Here is a 22012-nt window from a genome sequence, read left to right as displayed (position 1 = left end):
ACAAACTTGGGTTGCATTTTATCGCAGCCCATGTTCGTAATCCTTTTCACGAAATTGTCGCATTCCATGTTTGTGTGCTTGGTCTTTGGCTTGCTATCGCTCCAGAGGCCTGTTAGGGCCAACCTGTGTAACGATTTCCGCGCCTCAGATTGTATCACTAGGTGTAACGGTGGAAGGTCTAGCAGTACCTCCATCGCCGCGGTTGGCGTCGTTCTAAACGCACCAGTAATAGCCATGCATGCCGTTCTTTGTATTTTCATAAGGGCATCCCTGCATGTTCTCTTTAGTGTCCTTGGCCACCATGCCAGGCATCCGTACAAGATGATTGGTCTTACCATCATGGTATAGATCCATCTTAGTACCTTGGGGTTTAGACCCCACGTTTTGCCATAAGCCGATCTACACATTCCAAACACTCTAAGTGCCTTGGTGATTGTGAGTTCGACATGCTTTCTCCAGTTCAGTTCTTTATCAAGTGTTACGCCTAGATATTTCACTTCATTGGACATTTCCAGGACCCTTCCATAAAGCTTCAGCTGCTTCATGCCATTAAGGGTCTTTTTCCTGGTAAACGGTATTACCACTGTTTTGCCTGGGTTTATGGAGAGTTGATGACAGTTGCACCATCTCTCCACTTGCTTCAGTGCTTTATTCATGATTTCCGATACTGTTCCCGGGAATTTTCCGTTTACAAGAATCACTAAATCATCTGCATACCCTACCGTATGTATTGGGCCTTTGTTTAGTTCTTCCAACAGTGAGTTAACTACCAGACTCCAGAGAGTTGGTGAGAGAACCCCACCCTGTGGGCAACCTTTCGTAGCCGTAGCTAGTATTTCGTCTCCCATAAGGGAGGATGTTATTAGTCGGCTATTTAGCATAGTACCAATCCATCTACAGATTGTCTGCTCTATGCCATGTTTAGATGCTGCAATACTGATTGCCTGATACGTGGTGCGGTCGAATGCCCCCTCCACGTCTAGAAAAGTAGCCAGACATAGTTCTTTGTTTTCTATCGCCTGTTCCGCTCTGGTTGTCACCAGGTGTAGTGCCGTTTCAGTCGATTTACCCGGCTGGTACGCACACTGCAATTGGTGCAGTGGATGCCTCTTAAGAGGACCATCCCTTATGTGTCTGTCTACCAGTTTCTCCAGTGTTTTGAGGAAAAACGATGACAGACTTATCGGCCTGTATGATTTGGCTTCTGTGTAATCTGCTTTGCCTGGTTTAGGCAAATACGTTACTTTTACCATCCTCCATACACGCGGCACGTGTCCGAAGGCTATACACGCTCTGTACAATCTACCTAAGTGCGGTATTAGTACATTGGCGCCCTCTTGTAGTAGTATGGGGTAGATTCCATCTGGCCCCGGGGCTTTGTATGGTTGAAATGTGGATAGTGCCCATTGTATCTTATCGTGATCTACTACCTTTTTAGACGTGTCCCAGTTGTACCTGGTTGTGCTAATGGATTGTTCCATTGCACTGTTTACTACATCGTCCGTTACGCTCTGATGTATTATCGAGCCTGGGAAGTGTGTGTTACACATAACTTTAAGGGTTTCGAGCCCCGTTTCAGTCATTCCTCCGTCACTTCTTCTAATGGAAGTAAGTGGGACTGACTTCGTTGCGGCTAGTGCCTTTGTGAGTCTCATGCCTTCCGGTATGGACCTGATTTGATCGCAATGGTTCATCCATGCTTTCCTTTTTGCTTTCCTCACGGCTTTGCTGTATTCCGTGAGTTTCTGCGCGTAATGCTCAAAGTCATTGGTCCTTTTAGCATCATTGAAGACAGCCCTGGTTTCCCTCCGGAGTTTAGCAATCTCCGGGTTCCACCAAGGCGCCTTCTTCGCCAGGATTTTCTTTTCCGGGCAGTTGTTTGACCAAGCTGTGCAGACAGCTTGTACTATTCTGTCTGTTTCAAGTTCTATGTCAATAATAGAGTTTAACTTGCCTTTAGGGTCTCCCAGTTCCACCTTCAGGTCGCTTTTGAACGCTAACCAGTTGGTGTTTCTGGGATTCCGTTTGCGTATAGTTCCTAATTCGATTTTAGTCTTATACCTGAAGCATATATATCTGTGGTCCGATAAAGAAATCTCCCCAGAGACATGCCATGAGCTGATCTTATTACTCGCGTTGTTGGACGCTAGCGTTATATCAATAACCTCACCCCGCCTCGCATTGACGAATGTCGGTTCATTGCCTTTATTTAATATTTGTAAAGAGGAGCTTACCAGAAAATCCAGTACCTTCTCCCCTCTTCTGTTGACACCTGAGCTCCCCCAGATGACGTGGTGTGCATTTGCGTCGCAGCCGATGACCAGGTCGGTGTTCACCTGGCTGCCGTAGATAGCAAGATCCCTCAGTTGCCCAGTGATTGGATCCGCTGCCTCGTAGGGAAGGTAGGCTGATGAGATGATTAGCGCCTTGCCCCCCCCCTTGTTTTGGATCTTGACCGTGGTCAGATCCCTGGAACAGAAAGCATGTAGAAGCATAGCGTTAATGCCATTTTTAACATAGATACATGTCCTCATAGTACTCTCAGGACAAACATATAACAATGTCCCGCCAGTACCGTTTAAGCCTCTTATCTCGCCTTTGTAAATATATGGTTCTTGAATAAGAGCAATATCGAATTTATCGCTTTTTAGCTGCCTAGCCAGAAGGGCAGTGGCTGCTTTATTGTGCTGAAGATTTATCTGTACGCACCTTAAGCCCTCCATTGCGGCGTTTATTGTTTGGTGGTGCTGAGATCAGCAGCCACCTCCTGGACCGTGTCGTCGAAGGACATGGGTGACATGGTACTCTCCAGGTAGAGTTCCGCCAGACCACGCAGATCCTCTGAGCCCGCCATCGATGAAATCGGTGACGATGCTCGAGTCATGCACAGTCCGGCATGGTCCTCTCCCAGCTGCACCATGTCCCCCGCCTCCTCCGGCTGGTCCTTAGCCACCTCCACAGGTGCGTCACCGGCTGGTGGCGCCTCCCATCCCGGGGCCCCCCCTGTCGCCACAGCGACCGTAGCCTTCTGGGCTACCTCACCCCCCTCTCCCCCCACCCCACCCGGCTCGACCTCAGCCCCCCCAGGCCCCTGCTCCCGCGCTTCCTCCAGAAGCTTGAAGTGGCTGGTGTCGAGCCCCGAGTGCAGAACGTAGCCGGCCTCCTTGATGACGGCGGCCGACACCCGGTCCATCAGTACGATTCGCCTAGTGCTCGGCCCCGACCCCACGGTGTCGACTACCTTCCACTCGCATGTGCGCAGCCTAGGGTTCCTCCTCTGCAGCACCCTGAGGGCCCTCGCGATGTCCTGACTGCCATCGACCACCGTTTTCCAGGCCATCTTGACCGGTTTCGGCAGATCTTTGGCACTCACGACCTTTAGGCGCAGCCCGGCAATCTCCCCACCTCCGATTACCGTGCTGAGCCATGCCGCGGATTCCCTCCCCTTGCAGGTGACGTTGAGCGCGCCCCCCACGAGGTTGCCGAGTGTGATGTCGGGCATAGGCTCTGCGGCCTCATCCAGAAATAGGAGCAGAGCTCCTACGATGGCCGGCATATGCTCCTGCATCACTTTCTCGGCAGGGAAGGCCACTGGGACGATGGCCATCTTCTCGCTCGCCGTGACTTCCGCGAACGATCCCCCCACCCTCGTTCTCTTGCAGTCACCAGCGAGCAGAGATGAGTCGCCACTGGCCCCCAGTGACCTCTTATTCTGTGGCCTTCCCGCTCCACTTGTGGAGGGTCCAGCCACCGATTCCGCGTCCGTCTTTCCTCGCGCCTTCGCACGCCTCTTCTGCCTCCTGGACATAGCGGCTCCTCCACCCGACTGCACGTCCACGCCCGTAGGCATGGCCGTGCTGTCAGGGGCGCCCGGAGCAACGCCAGCAGGATTTGGAAGCGGTGCTCCCGTTCGCCTCTCGCAGTAGGCCATCGTTCCGCTGCCTACTCCTCCGGCACCTACGCTAGTCGGTCCCCCTAGGGAAACTTGCTGGGCGCATTCGCTTTTCGACCCTTGGGGAAAAGTTCGAGTGGTACCTTTGGAGTGGCCTGCACCACCATGGCCTCTGCCTTTCGCGCCGTGCGCGTCCTCCGTCCTCGCGGACCTCCACACCTTGCCACTACCTGCTCTCGCGTTCCTGTCAGGGACAGGCCCGCGAACCGCTGGAGCAGCAACCTTTGCGCTATGCGCCTTTGCCTCATCCCGTACGGGTCCGGCTTTTCCTCCTTCCGTCGTTTTTGGTAATATGTCATCCATAAAACCACCAGTGAAAATTTCAGCAGCTTGGCTCCCCACCCTCCACGGAGCCTCACATTTGGGATGCTTTGACACATCAGGGATACCAAGCTGATATAGCGTCCCAAAGTGCGTTGCCCATGAATCCGCACGGTGCCAAAACCCTAGTCAGCTCCACAGCCGACATGGGAATCGTGCTCCGCCGATTACAGACCCCTACACCCCAGGACACTCGCCATGCGGCCATCTGACTGGACACAACAGCCGATTGATCTTGACTGGCTAAGTCTAGACCTCCCGTGTGAGATGAATCCAGAGCCAAAGGAACTTCTTCTAACGGGGATAACGACAGCAGACCCCCGCTTCGCGCCCGCTCCCAGGATCTCCTTCTCCACCCGTACGGGTCCCCGCGCACGGCACAAACACGCGGGTGGCATTCTACCGCTAATCATCCTTCTTTGTGGATGAGAAGCCCGCTGCGACATGCCACATCATCGCTTACGGCTGATTATACGGGATATGGATCGTTATTTGGGGCCACCAATCTTCCCGCCTCTGTATGCTCGCCTCCGTTAAAAGAAGACGGACCAAAATGTGTAGGTACAAGATTTTGTACCTATAAATAGCGTATTTGACTGTATTAAAAAAATATTTTACACCAGCATGCATGAAATAAAGCACCAGAAGATTAATACAGAAACGTAGACAGTAGTTATTTTTAGACACAATTTCTATTTTAAAACGCGTATAAAACTATAAAAAGTAGGTTATTGGATTGTGACGTCACATGCAAGTGTTTCATATAAATTGTATAATGTATAGTAGCAAAATCGGTTTGACAGTTCGAAAAAAGAAACTGATTTGACTATAACAAATACCCTATTGTCATACTAGGCTAGGTAGCTAGAGTGTGGAAGGCCAAAGCAAAATTAATAAAAACTACAACTGTCAATGATGCCATATTTGTTTGTTGCAGTGAGACCGTCGCAGGCGCATACGCAAGTGTTTCCGCTGCCCGGCGCCTTCCCCTGGGCACACAGTTCGAGAGGTAGGAAAATACTGCTTTAACACAAAGTTTCGTTATTTTTTTTTAAAGAATACAAAGTAATTGTACATTGTAAAAAGTAACAGTGGACCGACGCCTTTGATGTTTGCGTAAATGCCGACACCGCACAAGAGCACAGTACCTACCTAGGGTTGTCACAGACTTTTACACAACTGTCCAAGATTTAAACTTGACTTACTATACATGACCGGTTGCAAGACCAGCAGATCGCGTCACGTTGCATTTATCCCGGTCGACTTTATCAGAAATTTAAGAACAGAGGGGCTACAAAAAATCGCAAATAGAATAGAATAGAATAGAAATGTTTATTTGCCAGAATACGTTACAATTAGGTCTTAATACAGTTTTAGCATCAGTATTCAGTCGATATAAAGCCAACATGCAAAATGCAATGTTATACAATTGCCGCGGATCCTTTTCTTTTACACCAATGAAGGCGTAATAGAGTGAGAGAAAAATGCCCGCATTTGCGAACTCCGATTCGCGACTGTATCGTCCTCGTGATCTGCAGTCTTCTCCGAGACGTCGGAGGTAATTTTAAAACGTATTTAATACGTGATAAGTCGCGTTTCCGTAAAGAATAATGTTTAAAGTTTAAATCAGTGTTTTGAAAAACTCATGAACAATCATCAGGTAAACCTCGTCGGGGTATGATGCGGCGCGCCGTGTTCTCGGACCTGCAGCGCAAGGGTCTGGAGAAACGGTTCCAGGTGCAGAAGTACATCTCCAAGCCAGACCGGAAGAAGCTGGCTGAGAAGCTGGGACTCAAGGATAGCCAGGTCAGTGCACATTTTAGATACTAATGTTCTTTTTATTCATGTTACCTGTCGTGATTGTTTCACCGGATGGTCTCATCAGAACATGCTGAGGTGAGACCATTTCGTGGCACTTTATCCTTTTATGTTTCTGCGGTCTAGCATGAGTTGCGTTCTCGCGCGCGAGTTCATACTTGAAGTCGCGCAAGATATATGGAGTCGCGCGCGAGAACGCAACTCATGCTAGACCGCCTGTTATGTATAATTTTCTATTTTGTGTTTGTGCTCACGAATAAAATTATTTTTATTCTATTCTATTCTAATATCTGGGAGACCGAGCTTTGCTCGGAAAACAAATAAAAAATTGTCACTTATATTTCAATAAAATAAAATAATACGTTTTTGCAAGATTTCTAAGTTTTATTAGCGAATTCAGCTCAGCAGCGCAAGATCTTCACTGGTTTATCTTCATCTTCAATAAAATCTGAACTCAAAAATGCGCTTTTTACCAGAGATAAGACCTAGCTAGATAGACTTTTGCCCCCGAAAACCCCCATATATACTAGAAATCGTTAGAACTATTTCCGAGATCCCGAAATATACAAGAATTGTTCGTTTAAAGATGTACCTATTTACTATTAAACAGACTACTCACGTAATACCTATTATTAAGACGATATTAGACTGCAATGTAAATTTTATTTTCTTTCTTTAAGGTATCATTGTATAGTCAGATAGGCCAAAAGCAATATTTTGTTAAGTATTTAGGGCTTAAGAAGAGTCTTTTAAACTTATTAAACATTGACTGAATAAAAAGCACCACACTGAAATTTCAATTGCTTTTAACACCCCAAAAACGCCTCTGAAAAGGCCCAATAATCCTTAATCAAACCTGCATCTAAATATCGCTTTCCTCCGTAATTGTTTTAAACCTTTCTCCCCCTAGCGTGTGCTTGACAGCCCCCTAGAGGGTAGCTTTTTTGTAACACCCAGACCCCTATGGGGTGACTTTCAGTATAACTGTATTTTTAGAATCTAAAGCGTTTTGAAGGCTTTAACTCGGGTGGTGTGCGTGATTGTTGGAATTTTGTGTATTGTATTTTTTAATTGGGTACTTTCCTGTACTTAAAATAAATGATTTCACACCGTTAGTTATTAGAAAAACATAGATAGCAGTTATTTTTAAACGCAAGTTCTGTTTAATACATCGGATTGAAATATAAAAAGGAGGTGAGTTGACCGTGACGTCACTATACACGTTTTCATATAAATTCCATATTAACAAATCGTTTGACAGTTCTAAAAAAGAAGCTGATTTGACTAATAGGAAAGTAGCCAATTACTAAAGATGACTTTGAGGTTTGTTCTTCGAAATAAAGATATTTATTAATTAGTATTGCTAAATGTTATAGTTATTTAAAGATATAAAGATATATATTAATTAGCAAATACTTCTAAAATTACCTTAAATGCAGGTAATTTTAGAAGTATTTGCTAATTAATCTGTAAAGTGTTAAAAAGTTATATGTATATTATCCGATTAGCATTTAAAAAAATGTACCTACCTATTTTTAAAAACGAAAGGAGGATGTACCCTCTAAAATACTCTTAATGATATCTAAAAAAATTATTCGCTCAGAACTTCGTGTTTAGATGATTTTGGATACTTTTGCCAGCGTCAGTCTTTTTAGGAGTGATTAATTTACATTTTATTTGCAAATATTTATTTTAGCTCATAAAACGATTTCGTTTTATGAGCTACGCCCGTAGACCCGCTACGACGTAGCGGCGTAGAGGTTATTAACCTTAACACATTTACTGCCAACGTTTTCGTAGCGCTACGCTCGTAGCCGATCCCAGGGTTTTCCCGCTTTGTAGAGGAAAGCGACTACAGAGAACCCGCCGAGCGGGTTCGCGGGCACTCAATGTGTTAAGCTAAAGGCGATTCGAATTTTGACATTTCGAGTAAAATACACCCGTTCATCTCGCTCGTATTTATTTGCTCGTTCATATATGTACATACCGCATATTCTAATCTTATTGTCTCCGATACCCAAAGGTTGTCTGGAAGAGATCGCTCTTAAGCGATAAGACCGCCTGTTGTTACCTCCATTGTCTTTGTTTATGTTACTGTACATTTATTGTAAACTACGAGTTTGGTGCGGTGAGCAATAAAGAATATTGTATTGTATTGTATTTTATATATATATTTACAATATTTACAAAGGTATTACATACATTTTAGACGAAACCTAATGTCACCTGGTATTGTATTGTATATGTATTGGTAGAGCTGTTGCTAAGAGTAATAACTTATCAATAACAGATTTTAAAGTTCCGAATTCTGTTCTAGTTAATTAAAGGCCTCTATTCGTCATGCAGTCAAAATCATATGTTAGTACATTAAGATTAATAAATATGTTAATATGACAATTTCTTAATATCGAAATTACGTGTTTTATTCTCTGGCAATTTATCAAAAGTAAGCAAATATAACAAAAATATTTAATCTTAAAAAAACTCAAAGACTTTTCCCCTTCCTCGTATCAATTTAAAAAACAAAAGACTGGGGTTGTTTATTTCCGCCCTTTGCCGGTTTTCAATTTTCATTTCCGGTATAAAATAAGGAGGATATTTTTATGACTACGGTCCCAGCACGATATTTAATTGTTTAATATTTTTGGTACAAAAATAATGTATCCTATATAATACGGACTTAATGCCTTAAAAACATACCTACCAACCATTCATCTAATACCTTTAAACGAGCAATTCTTGTATATTTATTTATATAGGGTAATAAAATAAAAAATAAAATTAAATTATAAAAGATTCATCGATTCCCAATAAGTTTAAAGATGATCGTCCTGGCCAAACATGGTTTCTTAACTTTTTGAAAAGAAACCCTGAAATTTCGTTCCGATCTGCCGAAGGTATCAATAAATCAAGAGCTGGAGTGAGTGAAGAATCCATCCGAAACTGGTTCCGAGATCTTGAGACGTACTTGGATGAGATCAATCAAAAGGATATTCTTAACCGTCCTTCGAGTATTTTCAACGCTGATGAAAGTGGATTTGCGATGTGCCCCAAGACAGGGTTGGGCAGTATTTCAATTACATGTATTTGAAATACGTATTTGAAATACAAATTAGTATTTTGTATTTGTATTTCAAATACTACCTCAAAAGTATTTTGTATTTGGTATTTCAAATACTGCACTCACATGTATTTAGTATTTTGTATTTCAAATACTTCAAGCTTCAAAATACATTTCTATAAATACATTTTATTAAATTCTATAATCCTAAAATGTCTAATCTCTCGCACAAGCTGTGAGCCGACCGCGAACCTCCGATCCAGCCGAGATACAATTTTCATTGGCTGGATACTGGATCTATATTAGGTCAACTTCTGCGTGGAACTTTTCGTTTAAATCTAGGGGATAGGGTCATTGCAGTAGTTTCCGTCCATGCACTAGTTTTCGACGACTTGACGGATTATCAAAAATATATTTCATTTTTAATTTACTACTTTTTGCGAAATCTTCATCTTCCTCGCGTTGTCCCGGCATTTTGCCACGGCTCATGGGAGCCTGGGGTCCGCTTGGAAACTAATCCCAGTAATTGGCGTTGGCACTAGTTTTTACGATAGCGACTGCCATCTGACCTTCCAACCCAGAGGGTAAACTAGGGCCGTAATTGGAATTAGTCCGGTTTCCTCACGATGTTTTTCTTCACCAACTCATTGGTTCGAGCCGGGGTTCGAACTCGCGACCTCCGGATTGCAAGTCGCACGCTCTTACCGCTAGGCCACCAGCGCTTCCTTTTTGCGAAATATCATTGTTATATGTAGACAGATATATTGCTTAGACGCCTTAGACATAAGGATTGAAATCAGTCCAAATTTGTAGGTATACTATATTCAAATTTCGTCAAGTGGACGTAAACTAGAGCTGGACGAAAACTAGCGCAATGACCCTATAAGTTTATATGAAAGGATATTCGTTAACGTTAAAACTAAATGCTAAACAAAAAAATAAATAAAGGTATATTTTGTAATTGAAATACATTATTTTAAACACTGTAATTTGTATTTTGTATTTCAAATACCCGTCACCAAAGTAGTTTGTATTTTGTATTTCAAATACTTTTAAAAATGTATTTTGTAATTTGTATTTCAAATACGTGGAAGCCAGTATTTTGCCCAACCCTGCCCCAAGACAGGTAAAGTACTGGGACCCAGAGGTATCCGAAATCTGTACCAAGTCAAACAAGGGAACGAAAAGGAAAACTTGACAGTCCTTGTTACATTCAATGCTAATGGAGATGTCTGTCCACCATGCGTGGTATTTCCCTACGTTACGAGGGGTGTTCAAAATATTCTCGGTATGAGAATGAAAACAAACAAGTACGAAAAGTTTGATATTTTTATTTTTCAATATACTCCCCCCCTATGTTCATACACTTAAAAGATCGATCAATTATTTTTTTTAATCCCTCGTAAAAATATTTTTTATCTTTCGTGTAAAAATGCTCCTCCACTGCCGCCTTCAATGCTTCATCGTCAGAAAATTTATTTCCACGCAGATCCTTTTTAAGATTGGGGAGCAAAAAGAAGTCGCTGGGGGCTAAGTCCGGACTATACGGTGGGTGAGTAACAGTTTTAAACCCACATTCAACAATAGCTGCCTTGGCAATATGAGCAGTATGGACGGGGGCGTTGTCATGCAGAAGCAGAATACCTTTGGTTAACTTTCCTCACCTCTTTTCTTTAATTACATCCTTTAATTGACGTAGAATGTTAGCGTAGTACTGTCCTGTGATATTTACACCTTTTTCTTTATAATCGATTAGTAATACTCCTTCACAATCCCAAAATATCGTGGCCATGACCTTTCCAGCTGAAGGGATGACCTTGAACTTCTTGGGATGAGCTGAACCCTTAATGTGCCACTGCATGGACTCTTGTTTACTCTCTGGGTCATAATGATGAACCCAGGTTTCATCTCCAGTAACTATTCTTTGCAGCACCTCATCAGGATTTTCACCGCACAGGTCAATAAAATCGGAACAACAAGCTACACGCATGTCTTTTTGAAGCCGAGTCAGCATTCGCGGAACCCATCTTGCACTTACTTTTGACATATTAAGATGGTCATGTATAATATCATGTACGGTACCAATAGAGAGATTAGTTACTTGTGCTATAGATTTTACCTTCACTCGACCATCTTCCAATATAAGTTTTTCCACTTTATCAATATTTTCTTGTGAAGTAGCTACTACAGGCCGGCCAGGTTTAGGGTCATCTTCAATACCCTCCCTTCCGCGTTTAAACTCGCTTGACCACTTTTGAATGGTAGATAAAGAAGGAGCAGACTCACGGTAAACACAATCCATTTCCTCTTTTATGGTTTTTTGATTTTTACCCTGTTTTGTCAAGAATTTTATCACGCATCGATGTTCTAATTTAGTTAACATTGTCAATTCGCACATGATGTTCATGTTTGTTCAGCAATTACAGAAAAACAAAAGACTATCTCGGTTCGAATTATACTTTTTTTTAATGTCAATGAATAAACCTTAGCGGCCAGTAACGAAAGAAATTTTAGAAGAGGTCGTAAGATATCAATACCGAGAATATTTTGAACGCCCCTCGTAAACCACCACCGGTAGTGGTAAAGAGCATGCCACCAGATTGGTGCTTAGGCAGATCTGAGACAGGATGGATGCGTGGTGACGTCTTTTTCGAATATATTACTAATGACTTTAACAACTGGCTTGAACGCAATAACATTGAAAAACCTGTCCTCCTGCTCGTAGACGGACACAAATCCCACATGTCCCTGATGCTTAGCACAGTATGCGAACAGATGAAAATAATACTATATGCTCTTCCACCTAACACGACGCATATTCTGCAACCTGCTGATGTCAGCGTCTTTGCTCCACTAAAAGCGAACTGGAAAAAAACAGTCAGAATTTTTTTAGGAAAGCCAGAAAACATAAACACTTCTGTAACCAAAACTAACTTTTGTAAGTTATTTGCCGATACCTTGAAGCAATCAAATCTCGCTACGTGCATCAAAAACGGGTTCAAACGATGTGGCCTGTACCCATTCGATGCGGATGCCCCCGACTACACAAAATGTGTCCTCGATACACTGCAAAATATTAACACAAGGCAGTTTGATACTGAACCAATCATAAGTAGAGCAGCCATCAAAACCACAAAAAAAGTGCTGAGCGTCATAAAAACTGAATTAGGAAACAAAAATATTAACTATAAAGTTTTAAATAAAGAACTAAACGCATTAAAAAATACACTGCCGATGGAGAAAACTATTTCTGAATTATCATTAGATACTGAATCCGACAGCACAATACAAAACATTTCAGCGGATTCTTCTGCAGCTGATACAAATGAAACTGTCCAAGAAATAAACGAAGACTGCAATTCAGAAAGATATCCAGAAGTTGGTTCAATTGTATCCCTTGATGACATTTTAATACTGCCCTTGAATGTCACAAATGAGACGCCAGAGACGTTGGATGTACGTGAAAACCTATCTAAGACAAAAACAGTCGACATTCACCCTAGCCCAGCCTTTTCTGTGCGTTCAATCCCACTTGAAGTACCAATGACAGCCACAGAAGACCTGGTTTCATCCGGCGACGACGCCACCGAAAAAGAAGCAGCGTCTTCTGTTGCATTAGCGACAGCTGAAATACTTACCAATGCAAAAACAGGTCATACAGAAACAGAGTGGAATGATTGTAACAATATAGATCCAACTGAATTTGCTTTAATAGATCAAGAGAATCAATTTTATTTTGAAAATGAGTTTGAAACACCATCATTTAATAGTCCCGAGCAACGCGCCAACTCGAAAATAATGGAATGTCCAACTGCAACATCAAATACCTCAACTAACGAGTCCATACTAATCGATCCTTTTGAGCGCCACTTATATTTACCAGACCATCGTGTATACCCTAAAAAGTCAACGAATAATAAAATTCCCGCTGCGATTTCCTCAGCTGCTTGGAGAGAGCATTATGAAATGCGTGAACGGATAAAAAATTTAAAACAAGAAGAAACCAGAAAGAGAAAATTAGAACGCGTCCAAAAACAACAACGAGCAAAAATATTAAAAGAAAGCAATTCCGAACATAAACGAGGATCAAAATCAAAAACAAGAAAACAAGATTACCAGCCACGAAATACGCCTAGAGTTCGAAAACAAAATCATATGACTCCAACAGCTGCATCTGGAAAAATAAGATGTTCGGAATGTGATAATGATTTAATTTCTGATGTAGAAGAAGACGAAGATAAAAACATTGGCTGTGACCTCTGTCCTCGGTGGTACCACCTTAAGTGCACAGTATTTCAAGGGCAGGCCTATCATGATATAAAAGATAAACCATACAAATGTAACTATTGTGGTTAATAGGTTGTGCTTGCTAAATAATAATTAGATTTATGTGTGGCTATCTAATTGTTATAGCTGTATTCTTTTAATATAGTTTTTAATTCAATGGCTTGTTAAAATGTATAACGCCTTTAGTGTTAGAAATTTTAATTTGTTTTATGCTGTTATTAACATTAATATTTTACATATTATTTATCATAAATTCATTATAAGGCACATACACGACACGAGCTGTTTTTCTAAAGAATTTCAGTGCCTAAATCTCTATGGTCACTTAATTAATTCAGAATGAACTCCCTGACGACTATGACCATACATAGAGATCTTTTCCTACAAAAAAATAAATTATTGAATGACCATGTATATTGAGACTCTGAATTTCTCAAATAATAATATTATCTAAAGTTGATAAATAGATTGTATTAGATTGTTAGTAATTTAAGAAAAACGAGTTAAATATCTGTAATTAATAAATTAAAAGTGGGTAGGTATTATAATTATAACTGGTGTTTATCTTAATAATGCATCTGCATTCGTTTTTCCTATACATAAATTAACACAAGAAAACAAATAACTATCATATATTTAAGTGGGTATTTCATGATAAATTTTACTGTCCAGCTACTCTGGCAGCTCCGATAAGTTGATGAAAACTAACGCAACGACCCTATATACAACAAAACTAAGTCGGTACTAGTAACGTACATAGCTTAAAAATAAATGATTCCTTATTATATTGATATTATATATTATAAATGCGAATGTAACACTGTTTGTCGGTGTGAGTCCTGAGGAAGGAAATATATATAAATATTTATCACGAAAATAACCATTCTACGCGATCGAAGTCACGGGCAGAAGCTAGTAACTAACTAAGAATTATCTATATAACATAAAAACAAAAAATAAAGATAGGTATAATTGATTTTCAATGCAATAATGCACCCTACAGTACTTTTTCATACAGTGGACGAAAACTGACTCATACGTGGACGAAAAGTAGCTCACAGGCGGACGGAAACTGAAATAACCCTACTTTTTCAAAATATATTTTTTATAAAATAAACCGTAAATATTATTTAAGGTCACGTAATATTAACCTAAAATAGACAATATGAGCAATACAAACAAATATAGCAAATTTAAGTAAGACTACTTAAATATTTTTTTTAGCATTTCAAAGTAGACATCTCCTATAATTGGACGGTATCTGACACAATTACCCTATATATATATAGTATATATATTTCGGGGATCTCGGAAACGGCTCTAACAATTTCGATAAATTTGGTATATGGGGGTTTTTGGGGGCGATAAATCGATCTAGCTAGGTCTTATCTCTGGGAAAACGCTAATTTTTGAGATTTTATATGTTTTCCGAGCGAAGCTCGGTCTCCCAGATATTAGATTAAAATATGACTATATAAAATTAAAAATGTAAAAAAAATCTACATTCACATGACGATAGATTAAGAATTTTCACAATCTTGGATTTTACTCAAATATTATAATTGTTAATTAAGAATTATTAGGTAGTAGGTATGTAGTAGTAATGCACCTTAGCAAAAGTAGTTCGTCTTAAAACCTCATGAATCTTATAAAAAACACATTAAAGTATATTTAACATTATGATTTAAATAAATATATAATATCCAACCAATAAACTGAAGCTTAATACAGCCATTTTGTATCGCATCGCAAAACGCGACCAAATAAATCTGTAGGGGAAACTGGGGAGGGTTGATCACCTCTTTTGTTTTTAGCATACATTTTCTTAACTATTTGTAGTATTGAAAAACTTTATAGACCATACGATTCAGAATTTATCTCTTCATTAATAGTTTGAATTAGAACAGATTTGTGCAATAAATTAGACCATTATTTAATGAAAACCCATACTGTTGACTTTTACCATGTGTCCCCTATGTAAGGGAGACTTGTTTACCCCTGGTCGGGAGCCTTGATCCTAGGGGGATCAAGTAACCCTGGTTCTTGGGACACATGGTAAACAGATTTTTACCATGTCTCCCCATACCAGATTCTCATTGATTATATAACTAGGATCGCTATTAGCAATGCATCTATAATTTGTAAAATACACAGCAAACATATTTAAATTGCATCTTCCATGCTTTGAAGTTGTATTTCCGGTAATCAGATGTCTAAGCCGAAGGGATCAAGTCTTCCAGATTTGGGGACACTTGGTAAAAAGATTTTAAGCGGCAATGTCATATTTCGAGGGTAGTATCTACATTAATTTATTCACTTTATCTACAGAAAATTAATATATGAAGATATCTAACACATATTAATCCATAATCTTATACTTTTAAAAAACAATGTAATCGTATTATCCATAAAACAACATAAAATAGGGAATCATTTTTTGAACCAAAAAAAAAGTTAAAAAAAAAACAAAAATCTAAGTTATTAACATAACATTTCTTGTAACAAGCTAAATTTTTTAAAGTTATTATGAAGGTATTTTTTAGCGTCAGATACCTACAGCAATTTTAAATTTTTTACCTATCTCTGGTCGTTATTGTTTACCATAATAAATAATTTTAGAAATTTACTGCTCACGTTTCGAGGACGGTGTTTGAGCTGCATAATCCTAAAATCCTTTCTATGGACCGTCGTATCTATAGTACATAAGGTCGGAAAGCCATTGAAATAGCATTTCATCCATAAAAACAAATATCGCCGGTTGAAAACCAAATATCGTTATAAGTGTTGTTTGTCGACCGAGTAACATCCCCTGTGTGTAAAACGTTTAACTTGATAAACAAGACCAAGTGCGGGTAGTTCGTAAAATGTTGATGTCAACTTTAGTTAGTCTTTTCAAAGGCCACGGGGATAATTCCGTTTTCGGAGTTCGGAGTCGGTTGTATAATTAAAAACTGAATTATACGCCATTAAATCCCGTTTTAATAAACAATAATCAGTCAAAAACCTTGAAAGTTTAAATCAGTGTTTCTCTGGTCGTACTGTTGCGGCATGATTTACTAAAGAAAAGAAAATATTTATGATAGCTCTATGAATCATTTTGTAAGTAAATTTATTACAATGTATATACTTGATCGCTTTGGGGGTGACATGATCCCGGAATCATATCTCCCCTGAAGAAAAAGACAAAGTCTCCCCATACATAGTAAGATTATAAAACGTGCCGTACTCGAAACGTGTGTTCGCGTATATCAATGTAATCCAAGTTAATCATCACTCCAATAAACAACAAATAAAATAAGCACACTCACTAACATCATTTCCATCTCATATTATAAAATAAATCCAGTTAAAGTTTACCGAAAATTTAATATAGTACGCAGAAAATCTTTCACCGCCCGCCATTTTTGAACCACTGACTTTTCCGATACAGTGCCATGACAGAATGTGAAGTTAGGAACGAATGAATGAGTGTTACCAGTGCAAAAAAATGTATCTCGTTTGGTTTGATTAAAAATGAAGTTTACAAAGTGTCCCCTAGGGATCGACCCTCCCCACCCTCACCTATCGTATCGGTATTGCAAACAAAATACTCCGTTCTTTATCCACCAACCAAGCATTAACAAAATCTGGCGGCAAATCGAGAAAATCACCCGCCAAAAGCACTCCCAACATAATAAAAAAAAAACTCGCCAACACTGACATAACAATAAAATATACAAACGTTCTTAAGACAAAAATACGCCTTTGCCCTCTACGAAAGAGAGCAACCTACAAATATCCCAAGTTAGAACGAGACCGCTATAACGTTAGAACGACGTCTTATACCCCGTTTCTATTGGCCGATTTGTATCGAATAAAATGTTCCCGCTTTTCTATTGGAGGGCGCGCGTTTGTTTTTTTTTTATGGCTGCGTTCAGTTTTTTTTGCCATTTCTGATGGTTATGGAGCGATCGTAAGCAGGTTTTCGGTTTATTGAATGTTTCCAAGTTATTAAGTTGCGTGTTGGGATTCGTTTAAAATTAGGGTCTGTTTTAGATTAGGTTAGTGGTTAGGGTGGTAACACACTACGTGTCACTGAAATGTTAGTATATTTTATTGAAATACAATTGTTTACCTATTTCTAAATGATGTAATGAAAGATTCGATAAAATATAGTACTACAATCGTATAAGGACAAACCTCGAAATTTCTGGAAAATTCCTGAAATTTAGTAAGTACGTTACGTATGTATGTTAATTGAATGCCCCTTTTTCATGTCCACACCATTTGACATTTGGGGACCTCGAGTAACCGCCGCCATCTTGGAAAATTAGAACCATCTTGGAGAAGTTGGCGTTTTACTCTGAATCTACGTAAATTTGGGCCTATACTAACTATCGAGCCAAGAAGCATCGCCTGAGTGCATACTCACTGCACTTTATAATAGCCTAATATCTGGGTGACCGAGCTTCGCTCGGAAAACATATAATAACTCGGAAATGCGCGTTTTCCCAGAGATAAGACCTAGCTAGATCGATTTTTCGCCCCCGAAAACCCCTATATACCAAATTTCATCGAAATCGTTAGAGCCGTTTCCGAGATCCCCGAAATATATATATATATATATATATATATATATATATAAATAAATAAATAAACAAGAATTGCTCGTTTAAAGGTATTAGATATACGAATTCAAGTTAAAAAAAAATCAAGCTCAAAATTTTTTTACCATACTTTTACTGACTTTACCGATTTTTGACAAAGTTGCGTTCGGCGCTCGAGGTCACAAACTTCGATTATTCATTGGGCCAACATCATAAACAAGTCTGCAAAAAAACAGAAGTACCGCATTTGACGCAAACTCTTGTATTTTAAGTTACTGGATTAATAGTCGAACAAAGGATGAAAATGCATGCTAGACCAGGCCGGGGCCGGGCCGGAGCTTCCGGCGCTTCGTTTTCTATGACATGTCGGACCCCTCGGTCTGGACACGGCCTCAATACATATTATAAAATAAAGTCCCCTGCCGCGTCTGTCTACCTGTATGTTCGCGATAAACTCAAAAACTGCTGAACGGATTTTCATGCGGTTTTCACCTATCAATAGAGTGATTCTTGAGGAAGGTTTAAGTGTATAATTTGTAAAGGTTTTGTTTAAATTGGTTGAACTACTCGTGCGAAGCCGGGGCGTGTCGCTAGTTCTTAAATACAACCTTCAATTGTCGATATAACCCTTCATTTTGAACATAGGTATTGTTATAACCGCGAACACGCGAGTAAACCCCAAACAAACCTATTAATTAAGCTCATAAACGACGAATTGCGCTATTCACGATCAAAATGGCGTAAGCTACTGACATACAGCGTGTTTTTGTTGGAAATAACTCGGAGAAAATAGAGTTCAGCCAAGAAAATTCATAAATATTAATATTATACTTATTTCACTGATTGGGAAAAGGTAACAAATACATTTATAATTAACTAAAACTGTAAAATTTACGAAAAAAGGGGAAGACTGCTTCTCCATACAAACGTAGGTCAAGTGCAAAAATATGGGTGCATACAAATACTCAAAAATATGTCCCATAGTTCTTTATTCGCTGACATGAGAGCTACGGGACATATTTTTGGGTACGATATATCGATGCGAGTGCGAGCCAGATGCATAGAAAGTAATTTAAGTTACGTTATCGATAGCGTTTTGTCATTATCAGTGTCAAACTGGTGGTAGCCACACTATTCAGTATAATGTGGAAGTTATCGAAGTTCAACAGAAACACGATGTATAAAGATACGGCGTTCTGTCTTCAAGAATAATCTTAATTGGTTGGCAAATTAATCGGCACTTCAAAGAGACAAAGAGATAAGACGGAGCGTGTCGTGTTCAGGTTTAATGCTCCTCATAAAACCCTGGTTTGCTCGTGATTTAGTGAATGTATACTCGAAAGTAATGAAATGGAAATTAACGTACATATCTACAATGTTAGCCATTTTTTATTTTTTTCAATGAAAATATATTAATTTATTGCACAATAAGTGTTATAAAATGAATATAAAACTAGAATTAAGTACAACTAATACTAAAGCTAAAAATTAAAAATACCTATCAAAATTTTGCGCCTTTGGTGAGGTGCCCATCACGCAGGCAGCGTTCCCGCGCTGGATTGCTATGGCCAATCTTTGCGCGAGAAAGCTGCCTGCGCGAGGGTCACCTGTGGCCTGCCTTAGGCGTTTGCTGAGCGCCTTGTGGAGCCCCCGAGCCCCCCTTCCCCACGGACCTAGTGTCTCGACGCCAAAGGCTACAAATTCGTAGTGTGCGCCGAGACAACTATATTTATTCGCCTTGAAGCGTTCTCGGGCGTCAGCCGCCGCCCCGCCCGCCATTTTTATTGTAGATGCGCTATTTAAGTAAAAACTAGATGATACAATAAAATCCGCATGGTCAAACCAATAATACTCATCCTTTTATTTTATTCGTTTTAATTTATTTAGTTTATACTTAATTTTAATAATAGTTTATAAGTTTTGTTTATGCAATAAATTATATTAGATTCCGAGGAGTGAAATGCAAATTTCTCCAAGATGGTATACCTACATTTTCCAAGATAGTGGCGGTTCCTCGAGGTCCCCAAATGTCAAATAGTGTGGACATGAAAGAGACCTTTTATTAACAATAACAACAATAACAATATTTTTATTCATAATAAAAGTTTAGCAGAAACGTTACGGTGAACCCCGCACTAGGCATGGCCTGTATCGCGGGGGTCATGATCAACACGAGTTACCAGAAATAAAATTTATAATTATACTAAACGTAAGAATAGGAATTATTTAGGAAAGAGAGAGGAGAGTGTAGGTACTTGTTTATGTGTAAGGTTGTTGTGAGGAGGTAGTGAAAAGTGTGTGAATGAAATCTAGGAATGTGTGAGTGTAAAAGTTTGTTAGATTTAAGTGTGTTCGAGCGTTAAGTATTAAAAACTGAAAATACTAAACTCAGGACTGTTCTAGAATTTTCGAGGCTAGTCCTAATCCGATTGTGCTAAACGTGTAGTTAGTCAACTACATTATTTTGGTTTCATAACTAATAGTTACCTAAAGTCTATTTTTTAATTCGGTAGACTAAAATGACGTTTCATAGTAGGTATGAAATGACATTTTATGTTCATACTATGAACTGTCATTTCAGTCTACCGAATAAAAAAATAGACTTTAGTTACTCTTTTTAATGGTTTTTCAATAAAAACGCACGTCAAGATTGCTTACCCTTTCTAATGGTAAAAAAACGAAGTTCTTACTACTGGGTCATAGTAAGCGGTTGGTCAATATAATAAGTCATAAACGAATTCCACTGTAATTTAATTAAATCATATCTTAAACCAATTATATCCTATAATAAGCACTCGAAACCGGAATCGTTTAGAAATAAAATCCCAATTGAGCCGCCATATAAATTCCCCCACAGTTTGGCCAACATTACAGATTATCTCAGTTTAATTTGTAAATCGAATGAGGGCGCGCGTTCACATTGCTTGCATACTCGTAGCGTAAGGGCGTCCGCTAGATGGCGCGGTGGTGCACGTAAGCAGGCGTGGCCCACTCCGCGATTTCGTTCGCTTTGCTACAGGTAGCTAAAAGTATATCTGTTCCGCCCCAATTTTGGTGGTTAGCCATGCCATAAGCCGCGCGTGGCGCTGTCGCCACCTAGCGGCCATATCTGTGCTGATCGTAACAGACGCGTTTTGTTAGAGAGTGAGTCTTCTGTACCTAGTACTATTATTTATTCTGTGACGCAAGGTAAAATCTGTCGCACGGGGTCCCTTTGTTTCCCTAAGTTTTAAGTCATAATGTATTGTTTGTCATATTATCATTGGTCATAAAACTGAAACCGTTAACTTTTCAGGATTTTCGTAAGGTTATCCTATAGATAGGTTAGGTTAGGTTTGTTTTATGGCAATCCTGAAAAGTGACGCGTTTCTGAACCAAATGAATTATGACTAACGAAAATGCGGGCAAACAATACATTATGACAAAACTTTATGGGAAACTAAGGAACCCCGTAAATTTCATTCAATAGCGTGACGTGACGTACGTCTACGCGTTAGCGTTAAGTGTCATTTTGAGTTTCCAAATCGTCCCGCTTGGCGCGTTGTTCAAAATCCCATACAAAAATAGACATTACGCAAACCGTTCGCGTCACTCTATCCTCTATCGAATGAAATTTACACTAGGGGTCCCGTTAGCGTTGCGTCGATGTACGATTGTCATCTTGACTAGCCCCCCAGGTCGCTCAAGTTCGCTAAGTGATTACAATCGTCCTAGGGTGCCCGTCTTGCCGGTTGCATTTGACGTGAAATAATTGTAGGGCGCCGCTTGCGATGGTAGACAGGACGGGGGTGATATATTGTGTTTTTATGTTTGCTGAATGAAAATATCAAAGTCAGATTTTTAAAGGGTCGACATCCACTGGAATTGTATCTTATCAGGCGGGCGGTATGCTTGGTTGCCACCAACGTTGTACTACAAAAAAGTCGTAGGTATGTGTTTAACTTTTAAATCTCGGGGAAATCATTGAATCCTGACCTGAATCACAGA

At 39.9% G+C, this 22012-nt stretch overlaps 1 protein-coding gene across 1 annotated transcript in view; it reads left to right on the top strand.

The window, feature by feature from the left end:
• The window catches only part of LOC134660530 (homeobox protein DBX1), a 52621-nt gene that overhangs the window by 19093 nt on the left and 11516 nt on the right, over positions 1–22012 (top strand). The window contains exons 3-4 of the mRNA XM_063516305.1: positions 5211–5282; positions 5934–6079. Coding sequence (XP_063372375.1) covers positions 5211–5282; positions 5934–6079 — 218 coding nt within the window. The remainder of the gene's footprint in view (positions 1–5210; positions 5283–5933; positions 6080–22012) is intronic.

The sequence above is a fragment of the Cydia amplana genome, chromosome 27 (genome assembly GCF_948474715.1).
Source record: "Cydia amplana chromosome 27, ilCydAmpl1.1, whole genome shotgun sequence".
In the NCBI taxonomy this organism is placed as follows: Eukaryota; Metazoa; Arthropoda; class Insecta; order Lepidoptera; family Tortricidae; genus Cydia; species Cydia amplana.
This window is presented reverse-complemented; position numbering and strand designations above follow the sequence as displayed.